Below are 14,926 nucleotides of genomic sequence, written 5' to 3'. Positions count from 1 at the left end.
GCTTGGAGGTCAAGCTTGGAGAGGAGAAAGCTTAAGTAGTGTGGCTCGGGCATTCCATCGAACACCTCGTGTGCATAGGAGGTGAGCTAGAGCACCACAAAGCTCTCCCCTCGCCGGCGACGAAAAACAGAGCAGTGGGAGTGCTCTGCTCGCGGGCGAGGGGTATATATAGGCAACTAATTGGTCCCGGTTCATGGCCAGAACCGGGACTAAAGGGCAACCTTTGGTCCCGGTTCAAGCCACCAACCGGGACCAAAGGGGGTGGGCCAGGAGCGAGGCCCATTGGTCCCGGTTCGTCCCACCAACCGGGACCAATAGGTCCAACCGAACCGGGACCAATGACCCACGTGGCCCGGCCGGCCCCCGTGGCTCACGAACCGGGTCCAATGCCCCCATTCAGGGACGAAGCTCTAGTATGGCCGCTGGGGTCAATTGACCCCAATGCCTTCGAGTATTTGAAGCTAACTAGGTCTATCCAAACTGCGTTTGACCCCAGCCCAAAATATGTGTTGACCCCAGCCCAGTAGCTAATGTCCAATTATTCATAGTCTCAGCCCATAACATCCGTAAATTCTAGTAAAAGATATAAACGAATGTGGTGTACAGCTCCACACAATGTTAGCACACAAGGCCCAATGCATAATACACGTACACGTTTGACGTTTCGTGAACAGCCCAGGTCGCCTCTTCGTCTCTTCCGCCATCGTCTGGTCGCCTCTCCGTCTCATCGCCTTCCCCTAATCTTTTCCTCACCTCAACTCTCAATCCCTAATCCCCAATTTGCATTGGCGACGAAAAGCGGCGATCCCTAATCTCCAAGGGTGATGCCGGCCGCCCGGCCGGTGCCGTATAATCCTTAATCTCCCGAGTGTTGGTTGCCCACTTGGCACTTGCCCTCCTCGTAGGCTGTTCTCACGCAGCAGGTACGCCAATATCTTTCTCAGTTTCTCTTGGTCTCACGCACTAACAACTCTGTCTCTCACTCTCTCCGGATGGCTAATTACTAAATTTGCGTTTATGGTTTTTTTTGCTGCATCTAGGAGGCTAGGGCTATAAGGATATGGACAGATTTCTGCTGAAACGAACAGCACCAGAGACTGATCTGGCAGGGACTTCAAGGCCAGTTAGACTAAGGCAAGATCATGCATCAAATATTGGTACTACTACTAGAGCAGATATTAATTTGGATGAACTTCCTTTTGATCCGGCCAATCGAAAAAGAATATCACAGTACACTAAGAATCCAAAGAAGCAAGATGAGATCAGAAGAATATATTTAACTAGAGGACCTTATAGGCCAAAAGAAGGCTTTGTATATCCACAGAAGACCATCGGAGGATTTGAAAGAAGATTCAAGCCAGAATGGTTTAAAGATTATCATTGGCTAGAGTACAGTGATAAAGTGCATAAGGCATTTTGCCAATGTTGCTATTTGTTCAGAGATTGCATCGACGGTCAAGGTGGGAATGATGCATTTGTTGTCAATGGTTTCTCTAGTTGGAATAAGAAATACAGATTGGATACTCATGTGGGTGAGGTTAATAACTATCACAATGTAGCTGCTAAAAGGTGTGATGCCTTGATGAATGAAGATCAGTCCATGAAAGTTGCCCTCAACAAGCAAACTGATATCACAAAAAGGCAAAATCGTATTCGGTTGAATACTTCCGTCGAATCTGTTAGATACTTATTACATCAAGGTTTAGCTTTCCGTGGCAATGATGAATCAGAGGAATCCAAAAATAAGGGGAATTTTCGAGAGTTGGTACAAACATTAGCAAATCAGAATGAGGATGTGAGGAATGTAGTTCTTAAGAATGCTCCAAAAAATTGCAAATGGGTGTCTCCAGATATTCAAAAGGAACTTGCAAATTATTTTGCAAAGGTAAATTACTACTTTCTGGCATCTCTATTCTTTATTTATTTCATATGATTTATCTCTCTGAGCACCTAAAAATATATTTTATTTGTTTTGTTACAGATAACATTGAATTCTATTCTTGAAGAAATTGGTGGTGATGTTTTCAGTTTGTTGATTGATGAGGCTTCCGATGTGTCAGACAAAGAACAGATGGCTGTTGTGTTGAGGTATGTTGATAAGCTTGGGTTAATCCTAGAACGACTAGTTGGGGTAGTACATGTGAAGGAAACATCGGCAACGTGTCTCAAGTCAGCCCTTGAGAAATTGCTTGTTGATATTGGATTAAGCTTCAAACAAGTTAGAGGGCAATGCTATGACGGGGCGAGCAATATGAGGGGTGAGTTCAATGGTTTGAAAGCTAAAATTCTAGAAGAGAATAAGTCAGCATATTACGTGCATTGTTTTGCTCACCAACTCCAATTGGTTATCGTAGCGATTTCAAAGAAGAATGAAGATATTGCAGATTTCTTTTACATGATTTCTCTTTTGTTTAATGTGGTTGGAGCTTCTTGCAAGAGAAAAGACATGATCAGGGAGACTAATAGAGAGAATGTGAAAAAAGCCATAAGTAGTGGGCGAATTAGTACCGGCACAGGGTTGAATCAAGATCAATCACTTCAAAGGGCGGGAGACACCCGTTGGGGTTCTCACTATAGAACCCTCTCAAGCCTAATTCAGTTGTTCCCATCAATTGTCAGTGTCCTCAGGTATGTATCAAAAGAAGGCAAGAAAGATTCCAAGAAAAGTGAAGCACGTGATCTTCTATCATACTTTGGAACCTTTGATTTTGTGTTCTATTTGCACATGATGTTCCATATATTAGGGAGTGCCAACACTCTGTCACAAGCATTGCAACAAAAGGATCAAGATATCTTGAATGCAATGTCATGTGTGAAGTCAACAAGGAATGATCTACAACAACTAAGAGATAATGGGTGGGAATCACTTTTGGAGAAGGTATATGCATTCTGTGAAGAACATGACATTCCAAAGCTAAGCATGCAAGATGAATATGTCAATCGACATAATACACGAAAAAGAACCAATATAACAAACCTGCATCATTATCAAATAGAGTGTCTTAACACTGTTATTGATTGGCAACTTCGAGAGTTTGATGACAGATTCTGAAGTAAATTCTGCATTGCTTATTCACATGGCTTCTTTCAACCCAAAAAACTCTTTCGCTGCTTTTAACTTGGAGAGTTTGTTGAAGCTAGCTGAGTTTTATCCTGAGGATTTCGATTCATCAAAATTGATGGATCTTGGACATGAACTTCGGATTTACATTGACAATGTCCGAGCAGACCAAAGATTTGCCAATTTGGATGGCATTGCGGATCTTGCTAAAAAGTTGGTGGATACTAAGAAGCATCTTGCTTTCCCTTTGGTGTATCAACTTCTAAAGCTAGTGCTAATTTTGCCGGTTGCCACAGCGTCAGTGGAGAGATGCTTTTCAGCAATGAATATTGTGAAGAGTGTTTTACGCAACAAAATGGGTGACCAGTTCATAAGTGATTGCTTGATTTGCTATGTGGAAAAAGATATATTTGCTACCATTACGAATGACGCCGTAATTGATCTATTTAAGAAGATGGGAGATCGAGAAGGCAAGTTATAAAATGTGAGTCTAACATCACTCTAACTTTTTGTTTATGCTATTTATTCTCTATATTATTTCTTACACACCATTGTTGTGAATATAATATATTACTTTTGTTCATCCTTTTCAGGAAGTCATCGTTTTTTGCTTATTTTCCCTGAATATGTAAACAAATGATTTTATGACTTTGCGAAACCAGTACTTGGTATGACAATCTTATTATTATGATACTAGTTTATCATTGGCTCATTGCATATTTTCGCTCTTCATGTCGCCCTTGGATGATATTTCTATTTGTGTTATAGTGGGCATATTTTTGGTTTTTGCTCTCTATATTGCTCTCAGCGTGAGTCACACCATAGCATGTGCTGTAGTAGGCATTGGACATTGGTTGACCCCAATGACAATTTTTTCTAGCTTCGTCCCTGCCCCCATTGGTCCCGGTTCTGGATTGAACCGGGACTAATGGGCTGGCCCGGCCTGGACCATTGCCCCCTTTTCTACTAGTGAGGGGCGTGCATGCGGCGCACGGGCAGGGTGGTTCGGCGAGGCATCGAGCAACATGATGGGCGTGGGCGGGGCACGCTGCCCGGGCGTGACGAGGGGCAGTAGGGAGGCGTGGAGGAGGACGCAGCGGCCGTCCATGGCGACTTAAGTCGATGTAGGAGGACAAAGAGGAGCTTGCGAGGGCCAGCGGCGCCGGCAGGTTCAAGCTCTCTGTAGAGGAGAGAGAGAGAGGATGAGAGGAACAAGGCAGAGTATGCACAGTACGTGTATGCGTACATGGATTTCATACGCAGCTAACAAACTCACGTATGCACAGTAAGTACACACTCATGCACTGTACGGCCGCCATCGACGAGGAGCTGGTTCCGCCGGCCACGGCGACGTCTTGACGCACGGCCGCTGTCGAAGAGTAGTCCCCTTTTGAATGTTGGCGTGTTGGTGAGGAAGGAGCTCCCCCTTTCTGAATTTTACATGACAATTTCTGCAGCTACGTGGGATTTGTTCATGACCATCAGCATGAATTTTTACTGGAGCATCAACACTCAGAACAATATGTATGCATGCAGAGAACAATTATACAAAGATGTGTGTGTCAGTGTGTCTATCATACAATTCTAAACATTGCATGCATGTATTTGTTTATGGATCATTTACTGTTCACAAGTTATTATGGTCTCTAGGTAAGCTTAATGTAATTTCACATGAGACAATCATCATGCACATATCAAAAGAATATTAGTTTGGATGGGCATGAGATGACTGAATGCTTGTCACCGTATCAATTGTGAGACAAGATAAGCTATCCTAAGGAACTTTGTGCCTTATCTGCTTGGAATATAGGAAGTGTGTATACCTTTTGTCTTCTTATGAACCTACATTTATGAACCAAATATGTTCACTACAATTTCAGGTGCATGTATGCTTAGGAAGACACAACATATATACATAGTTTAGTTTTGTTGTTGTTCAATTCTATTTAACAGATATAGACCAACACACAAGTTTGAATTATTTCACAGACACTTTTCTATTAAGAATTGTTTGCCATTAATTTTTCTTCCTATTGATTTATTTTCTCGTTAGCATCCATCACCCATCATTGCCCCGTGATGTGACTCGCTTTCCCAAATGCACAAACAAAGAAATGCCTTGCATGTACTGCAAAATTTACTTCCATTCAATGCCAACACATGATCTTCTTACAATATGTGAACAACAGATTAGAATTTTATTCCTTGGGTTCAGATGTGGCATTTGCTCATTTGATTTTGGATTAAATTTGCGAGCGAGCTATTTTATTTAGAATGCACTTTAATAAAATGAAGTATCGTTCCAAGAGGTTAATTAGTGTGGAATGAAAGTACCTAACCAATGTAGTGCAAAAGAATTTGTCAAAAAAAATCTATAGGATTAATTCACTCATACAATAAAAGCACCTAGAAAAAAATATCATATGGAATCAACCCTCTGAATTTTCAGTGAAAAGATTTTGGATCAAAGATACCCGAAGGTGGAATAGAGAAACCACCATAGCCACAATTATTATCGAAAGTGGTTGATATTTGTTATGAACTATTTCGACTACAAATAATAGGAAATAGGCCAAACATTTACTAGACTCGGAGAGGATGGGGCGTGCAATGGTGTTGTAATAGGCAGACGCCGAAGTAGATGGTGGCATATTGACCCGCTTACATATATTGTTTTTCTCCCGTTGCAACGCACGGGACAAATGCTTATAAAAAATCATATCTTGTAAACCATTACTCCAATTTAAATTATTATATATGAATGTTGATTAGAAAAATGTGGAAAATCTGAATATGATGTAGTTTTAATCAGTAGCGCACAATCGGTCTATTTAAGGTGTACTTTTAATCAATAGCAATGTGTACAATTTGAATATGATTTTATTGTACTTATTTAACATTTTTAAAATTCTATTTATGGTGTAATTCTAATCAGTAGCGCACAATCGGTCTTTTTTCCATACTGATGCCGATCCGAAATGAACATCTTATCAAAATCAGATTGAAGACAAAGGAAACCAGCAATAACCACACATGCATGCCTCGACAAAACATTGCATGGAAGATGCCATGTTGGGGCCTTGAATCATGATTATTTGGTTAGGGTGTATCGTATTGTTTTCTCCCGTTGCAACGCACGGGCTCTTTTGCTAGTATTTATTTATAAATTTCTAGGTATAGATAAGTCAGGATACACAACCAATCTCTTAGGCACCATGTCTATAACTTTAGGCTGGTTGTTTTGGATGTTTATAATACATTTGGCTAGCCAATATTTTAGTCAAGCTTTTTCTTGCCCATGAGTTGATTAAAATTGGCTAAAATTTAAACTAGAGTTGCCAAATAGTCATGGGCAAATCAATATATTGGCAGCCATCCAAACAAGCACCAAACCTTTGGTTATGACAAAATTAGGAGTGCGGAATGGTTTACCCTCAGAAGATTTATTTTATACAGTAGGTATTGGTAACCATCCAAACTCATCGGACTCTTTTCGTAGGTGTGTCTGTGGGACACACCATATATATGAGGCCGTAAGAGCATCTAGAATCGGAATTCCCTCCCCCCTAAACGCTAGGGCGGACTACCAGGACACCGCCCAGACCGAATACACACCCACTCGGACCATCAAAACCAGCCCATACTTTCGGGCTGTCCAAAATGCTCATGCCTGACCACAAGTGGAGATCAGGCGGGAGATGTGGCATGTTGAGGAACTTCGCGCCATTGAGGCACGTCGCGTCACTTGTCTTGTGCGGAGGAGGAGGAGGAGACAAAGGCATGCATGGAGCTTGAGCCCAACAGATTTGGGATGGAGGAGGCATAGGAGCAGTCCACCTCGCCCAAATTGTTGGAAATATGCCCTAGAAGGAATTAATAATGTTCTTATTATTTATATTTCCATTTTTATAATTAAGTTTATATTTTCGTGCCACAATTGCAATCGTTTGTTATTGTGATATTCGTAGAAAAACCTATTTTCATGTGTGAAAAGATAAACATCAATCAGATCCCTAATCAAGCGTCTAGGCTAGATCACGTATTGTTGATGGTTCTATTTTCCTAACCATGAGCATCGTTGATGTAACAAGAATGTTAAAAGCAATTATAACACATTGTTAGAGTAACTATAATGTTGGATAGATCCAACTTACAAAATAGTACAAGATCACGTCGACAATACATTGTCGGTATTTTCATATGAAGTGTCAACATTTTTATTCTTTTAATGTTTACTTAAGTCCTTAGACTATGAGAATATCATAAACCCGGATGACAGATGATTATATTGGGCTACAAAATGTCACCCCATAACTAGATGGTTATAAAGGTGACTTTCGAGTATACCTAAAAGTATGTTGTGGTGTTTGATACGTCAAGAATGTGATTTGCTCCTATGGCGATGAAGATATATACTCAGGGCCCACTCGGTATTACAATGCCCATCATCGCTTGGCCAAGCATAGTGATTAAGGTGTTAGCAAGGGCACATAGAAATACGGAAACAAGAAAGGTGTACAAACCGGTAACAAGGATAACAAAGTATAGTAATCAAAGTGTTGATCACGAGGATACACTAGAAGTCTCGCCTCAGGTTTTGTAATGTGTCACAAAGAGAAGGCAATTTTTTCTGTGATATAAAATATTCACTTGATAAAATTCGTTGGTAATGCGGGAATCATTATGGGTGTCCAGATCCCAATAATAATTATTGAACAGAAGGTGTTCTGGACTTATCGGCATATTATCGCACATGTAGGATCACACGCCTAACGACTAGTGGTGATGTTTTAGAACTAGGAGATAACGGAGAATGAGCTCTAGAAGTGTTCCAGATGATACCAGAATTGTTTTGGGAGGTCCTGGGAGTGTCCTAGTGATACCATGAAAGTCCCAGAATATATCAGAATGCCACGAGAGCTTTTGAAAGGTTCCAGATCCTGACGGAATATTCCGGAGGGTTCTTAGAGGCCGCTCCATGCTGGAGTTGTAGGCAAGCCCACCCAAGGGCCCAAGTCGGCCAACACCAGGGAAACTTGGGGGCAAGCCACCCGGGATAGAGTCCTAGGAGGACTCCACCACCCAGGTCGGCCGACCCAAGGAGGGCCTCCTCCCAAAGTGGGTTGCCCCCTTCCCCCTATGTGTGTGTTGGGTTGGGGGGGAGGTTAGAGGCACATTAAAGCACTGGAGGCCGGCCCGCCACTACGACTCTCTCTCTCTCTCTCTCTCTCTCTCTCTCTCTCTCTCTCTCTCTCTCTCTCTCTCTAGACTTGTTTTAATCGGTACACCGCCAGGGTGCCTCTCTCACTCTAGTTTTTCCTCTATAGTTCTTTGTGATGTTCCATGAAGTATTGCAGTATCCTTAGACAGGGACGCGTGGATACCTCGCAGGTTGGATCTTCCATAGAAATTCTCGCAGCTGGGTGGTCTAACCTAGTTGTAGGAATCAGTGAGCTTCACCAACTCTTCTTCCTCTACTTCAGTGCGTAGATCATTGTTGAGATAATCATTACTAGTACCTCCATAGTGTTTCTGAGATCTATGTGCGCGATTTTTTTTCTTATGTAGCATGTTCCCCTACTAAAGCCGTGGAGGTGGAGCACCACATGGTTGAGGCCGAGCACGCGGGCAATGGCACTTTGCCGGGCTTGTTACGGATCCTGGCCTCATGGCCGAGAACCATGCCATCATGGAGTCGATCCAGTCCTAGCGGGAGGTGGTGGCAAATCGTCGCCTTATCCACCTCGCCAACATGAGGAAGGAGCGGCTATTCGCGGACGCCGACAAGGAGGAGGAGGCGCTGGAGCTTCACCCCGCCGCAAATGACCATGAGGCCGGAGGCTCCAGAAAGGAGGTCATCAACATTTCCTCGGACGAGGAGTAGCATTAGTGTAGTCTCTATTGAATGTAGCTCGTATTAATCTTTGTATGAAATGTCTATGATGAAACCTACGCGTTCGCAGGCGTTTAGGGGTCATATTTGTCCAGCCCAATTGTAGATGCTCTAACTTGCTTTCGTTGCCTATTCACAAAAAAAAAGGAAGAAACAAAAACCTTGCTTTGGTTGCCACGATGATCAGGGGCTATGGTAGACTAGTACAGTCGATTCGATCGGGTGTGAACCACCACCACTCTCAGTCCAGGTTGATAACACCCGTGCCACAAGCCTACAAGGTACACACATACAATTAGCTTAGCTAGAGGGTTAGCGGCAACTGGCAAGGAAGCAACAAAGCACGCACTGTGGAGGCCATCATCAGCCCTTAAGCCGGGCCAGGTCAGCGGTCAGCGCGGCGAGGAAATTCCACGAGCCAGACAAGCTCTCTCCCAGCGATGGAATGCGACCTGTGCCGGCACGTCGACGACCTCATCGTTCACGGACGGATCGAGTCAATCACCGCAACGCGCGTACGATAAAATATGGCCGGACAGGTTGGTGACAACTGACAGCCGTTCAACCGATTTCCACAGACCAACGAACAAGTTGCACCGGCGGCCGGTCTCATCTCATGCCAGCACTACACATGCTGTAGGTGCCATGGAAAATGGAAACCGAGAAGCAACTAATACTGGTCTATTATTGCGCCAAACTGCCGGGCAGTTCTGAGAATCTTTTGTGTATATAAGAGACGAGTGTGCTTGGTCCATTGCATATCCAAATAAGGGGGAAGACACCTCAAAGATACACAGACATAAGCGAGGAGGATGGCAAAGCAAGGTGTAGACGTCGCAGTGGCGCTTGTCCTCGTTGCCCTCGCAGCATTTCCAGCAGGTATATTTAGCACACGATATTAAGTGCTTCATTTGTACGTAGTATTTGGGCGGTGATTACATGCTGTACCTAACACAAAAAAGCAAACTCATTAGCTCTTGCATGCCGCATTTTTATTTTGTTTGCCAGTGCACTCCATCGGCGTCTGCAACGGCGTGCTGGGCAACGACCTGCCGGCGCCGAGCGACGTCGTGAAGCTCTACCAATCCAAGGGCATCAACGCCATGAGGATCTACGAGCCGGAGAGCAACGTCCTCAAGGCGCTCAGCGGCACGGGCATCAGCCTCCTCATGGACGTCGGCAAGGCGCTACCCAGCCTCGCCTCCAGCCGCTCCGCTGCGGCCGCCTGGGTAAAGGCCAACGTCTCCTCCTTCCCGGGCGTCTCCTTCCGCTACATCGCCGTCGGCAACGAGGTCATCGACAGCGCCAGCCAGAAGACCATCCTCCCGGCCATGAGGAACTTACAACGGGCGATCGTGGCCGCCGGCCTCGGCGGCAGCGTGAAGGTGTCGACTTCTGTGCGGTTCGACGTGGTCACCAACACCTTCCCGCCCTCCGACGGTGTGTTCAAGGACCAATCATTCATGGGGCCCATCCTTGAGTTCCTGGCGAGCACCGGCGCACCGCTGCTGGTCAACGTCTACCCCTACTTCGCCTACGAGAAGGACCCGCAGAACATCCAGCTCAACTTCGCTACCTTCGTGCCAGGCAGCACCACCGTGAACGACAACGGGCTGACATACACGAACCTCTTCGACGCCATGGTCGACTCCATCTACGCCGCGCTGGAGAAAGCCGGCAAGCCCGGGGTTAAGGTGGTCATATCTGAGAGCGGGTGGCCGTCGGACGAAGGTTTCGGGGCGACGGCGCAGAACGCGCGGGCGTATAACCAGGGGTTGATCAACCACGTCGGCAACGGCACGCCCAAACGGCCCGGGCCGTTGGAGACGTACATTTTCGCCATGTTCAACGAGAACCTGAAGGACGGGGAGAAGAGCGAGAAGCACTTTGGGCTGTTCAATCCGGACATGTCGCCGGCCTACTCCATTACTTTCTGAATGCGACAAGCGCTGGATATTTTGCGTTCGAATAAGCTGCCTGGCAATGCAATTGCAGACTGCACGCGTTTCAGTCAACCACTCGTGTGTGTTATGTCTTCTTTCCTTAAAAATGTCCCATAAAACACGTCAGAAATGAAAAGAAAAGGATTGAATTCCACTTTTTTACATGCCATATTTTACTCTCAATTTTCTGTGCCGATTTTGCCCCGTATATTCATTTTTTCAGTTGAGACAGCGCACTTTATCAAATCAACGAGAGTGTTGGGGATACAAATGTTGCTAGGACGATCTGAGAGCCACACATGGCGTCCCAAACCCAAGCTAGTAGCCATTTTTTCAATGTTGTGAGCTTCAAATTATGCTCGCGCTGGAACCTCGTTTGCGACTCTCCGACAATCAATGGCCAAGTAAATCTTGCGCATCGCCATATCTTCTGCCAAAGCTTGAGCTTCTCTCCATGCATAGGCTTTAAGAGTTTCTGGATCGAGTACTCTCTTGGAAATCACCGCGGACGCCCCCTGAAAGACCCCCTGGTCATCTCCACAATTCACCCCAACCGCACCTCGGATCTGAGTCTTCGCTACTGCCGCATCGGCATTCAATTTTCCAAACCCTTCAGGTGGAGGCGGGCTTCCACACACTAGTTGGTCTGGGAGCCGAAGGCTTGCTCCTGCATGGCGTTACATGTGCCGACCACACCTCATCAAGGTATCTGGCAATGAAAATGTGCGTGGACAGTGGGCTTTGGAACTCCCCTTCCTGTATTGCTTTCCGCCGCGCCCACCAGATAGCCCAGAGAGTAACAAGAACCAGAATCTGATCAAACATGTCGGGCAGGGGACGCCCAAGAAGCCCGGGGCGATAGAGGCCTGCGTGTTCGCCATGTTCAACGAGAACAGGGAGGGCCTGGCTGAGATCGAGAAGCACTTTGGGCTCTTCAACCCGGACAACCCGGACAAATCGCCGGCGCACACCATCAGTTTCTAAACGCACGGCACACGTCGATACATACGTACTTCCTCTCTATGATCTGCTCCCTTCGTTTCTAAATATACTCCTTTTTAGATATTTCAATATGAACTACTCCCCGAGTTCCTAAATATAACTCTTTTTAGAGATTTCAATCTGGACTACATATGAATGTATGTAGACGTAGTTAAGGATGGCAATTTTATCCATGGTACGGGTACCGTGGATACCGTACCCGCATGGGTAGGGCATGGGCACAATTTTATACCCATGGGTATTATCCATACCCTACCCCTGTACCCATGGATATACCCATACCCTACCATTTATACTACATGTTATTTGGTGAAGTGTGTCGTGAGCTTGTGAACATATCTTAAAGTTGTCACCCAGTGTCAATTTGAGTTGATATAATTGTCATGTCTCATCTATCTGCTAGTGAGTTAAGATAAATTTTTTTTGTGAACTGTGCTATCGATGAATGTAAAATTATGAAGAACTTGTGTACTATTTGCTCTACCCATTGGGTACCGAATGGGTATGGGTACCCGTCGGGTATGGGTACGGGTAAAATTTCGTACCCATGAGTACGGGTATGGGTAGAATTTTGTACCCATTCACTACACAAGTATGGGTATGATATTGCTCTACCCGCCCCATACCCTACTCATTGTCATCCTTAGACGTAGTTTAGAGTGTAGATTCACTCATTTTGCTTCGTATGTAGTCCGCATTAAAATCTCTAAAAAGATTTATATTTAGAAACGGAGGGAGTACATATAGAGACATCCGTATGTAGTTCATAATGAAATCTCTAAAAGAGGTTATATTTAAAAACAGAGGGAGTATAATCTAAGCGATGTGATACTAGTTTACAGAGGGGGTACATAGCAAGGCAACAAAGTTTTTCTTAATTTTCCCAAAAATATATTTTCTTGCTTAGCTAAAACAAATAATACGGTGTGCTTTGTACTTGAACTAGCAAAGTGGCCCGCTCTTCGCTCGGGCTAGTACATAATACGGTAAGATTCAAATTAGTTCATATTTGCCAGTTCTTTGGCTTGGTCATGAAGTGCTGATTTTAAGGATATAACCCCTTTAATGCTTCGGGGAAATATCTGAAGGCTATGGTGTCGCTGTTTTTTTTTAGTATTGTGTGCTCTTAACCAATTGTTTACCTCATGCGGCTGCAGCTGATTTTTTTTAGTGCTACGTGCCCTTAACCACTTGTTTAACTACTGCGGCTGCAGTGATGTATACATGGTGTACGGCTAGCTTTACAATGCCGTTGAGGTGTTCTAAAGTTTCTTATTTTTAGTATATATTGTTTTCCTTTGAAGCATCATATGCATAAGATTTGCATCAATATGGGTGATTTTGTCATTATTTTCTAATTTTCTCAATATTCCCACATGTTAGCATAGATTTATTTAAAAAATGTATCACCAAAAGTTACACAATTTACGCTAAATGTACGTAGATGCATTATACTGTTTTCCTTAGATGTGTACACTAATCATAGGTGTTTTTTAGTAATTCATAGCTGATTTTTAGAACAATTCATAGTTGATTATTTCTGTTGTTTGTAGTAAAATAATTTTTTGGTACTTCAATGATTAGTTGAGCTTTTAGCCCAATAAACTCACGTGGATGCACACAACGTTCAGGCATCTCTCACACCTTCAAACAAATGCTGGTCTTGCCTCGTCCCCTTTGCCACATTTCTCTTTACCTTACTTTCTCGGTTGACTCCTGAGTTGCTGTCGTCGGCTGATGCCCGGCTACTCATAGAGCAAAGACACCCTCCTCTTTTCTGTTGACTACCAGATGGATACCACCGTCTAATGTCCAGCTACGCAAAGAGCAACGTTCATGCTGTTGCTGATTCATTCTGCATGGATGTCATCTCCCGTAGCTAGCTTAGATCCCGATTGAGTTCATCCCAAAGAAGCGGATGTGGAATTGATCCCTTGAACATAGGTTTTTCTTTCTACAAAAATAGATTTGGATTTGATAATTTTTCTTTGTAGCTAGGCGGCGGCGAAGAGACCTCAGATCCCGAAGCAATACCGGCAGCGCTATTGCAGAGACTCGTTGTGATGGCCACTACATGAGGTCGAAGACATTGGGGACGGCCGTTTCGTGTGTTTTTATTTTCTGAGGGGCGACAACTATGATTTGTATTCTAGGATTGAGTGACACGTATGGTTGGATAGCTTTAGTCTTTTTCTTATAAAGGAAGGTTTTCAGGTAATCGTTTTCTTTAAGTGCACGTAATCTTCATTTTGTGATTGACCCACACGTACATGCTATGGATAGCTGCATTTTTTTTCTTTTTGAGATTGAGTCATCTTAGATCTAACCAACTAATTATGTCTTTTAAGTTATAGATCCATCAAATTAACGACTCAATGTTTCTAATTATTAAGGTAATTTCATCTGCACTTTTTTATATATAATAGATAGATGCACAATCTAGTTCTATATGCGGTGTCTAAATTGAACTCAACCTTGACGTGAGCCTGTTTTATTTTTGTTCCCGACAGAACTTCATGTAGTTTGCTTTTTTAGACGTAGTTTACTTTTTTTTCTTCCATTTGTTTTATTGATGTACGTGACTTTTGTTTCAAAACATTAGGCAGGGTATGTGAATTTTGTTCCAAAAAATTAGGCAGGATTTTGGGCCACACGTATAGGCTAAGGATAGCTACAGTTATTTTTCAGTTTTTTTCTTGTTGAGATGGAGCGGTGTTAGATCTGATCCATTAATTATGTCTTTTTAGTTATGGTCCAGCAAATCAACGGCCGGTTGTTTCTAATTATTGTGGTAATTCTTTTACATGTACGTGAAGCTACCTTTTTTTAGTGGGTGTACATGAAGCTAACTTGATTGCAGTTGGGGCTGATGGGCCTTTGTTTTTGGCCAGTATTAGGCGCCGGCGCACCGGCCCAATATTCGGCCGGTCAAGTGCCAGCCCTCCGATTAGAACGCTGTCAATCGTCAGATTTCTTCTTCTTTCTTCCTCGATGCAAACCGGACCCCAGGCGGCTGCAGCGGGAGAG

At 43.9% G+C, this 14,926-nt stretch overlaps 1 protein-coding gene across 1 annotated transcript; it reads left to right on the top strand.

Moving 5' to 3' along the window:
- The first annotated feature begins 9,567 nt into the window (after positions 1 to 9,567).
- Positions 9,568 to 11,061, top strand: LOC123072393 (glucan endo-1,3-beta-glucosidase GIII). The gene is made up of 2 exons (XM_044495948.1): positions 9,568 to 9,833; positions 9,963 to 11,061. The coding sequence occupies exons 1-2, from the start codon at positions 9,767 to 9,769 to the stop codon at positions 10,889 to 10,891; spliced, it is 996 nt and encodes a 331-aa protein (XP_044351883.1). The 5' UTR covers positions 9,568 to 9,766; the 3' UTR covers positions 10,892 to 11,061.
- Positions 11,062 to 14,926: the final 3,865 nt, after the last annotated feature.

Source organism: Triticum aestivum, chromosome 3B (genome assembly GCF_018294505.1).
Source record: "Triticum aestivum cultivar Chinese Spring chromosome 3B, IWGSC CS RefSeq v2.1, whole genome shotgun sequence".
In the NCBI taxonomy this organism is placed as follows: Eukaryota; Viridiplantae; Streptophyta; class Magnoliopsida; order Poales; family Poaceae; genus Triticum; species Triticum aestivum.
The sequence above is the reverse complement of the archived record's forward strand: the minus strand, read 5'-3'. Positions and strand labels throughout refer to the sequence as shown.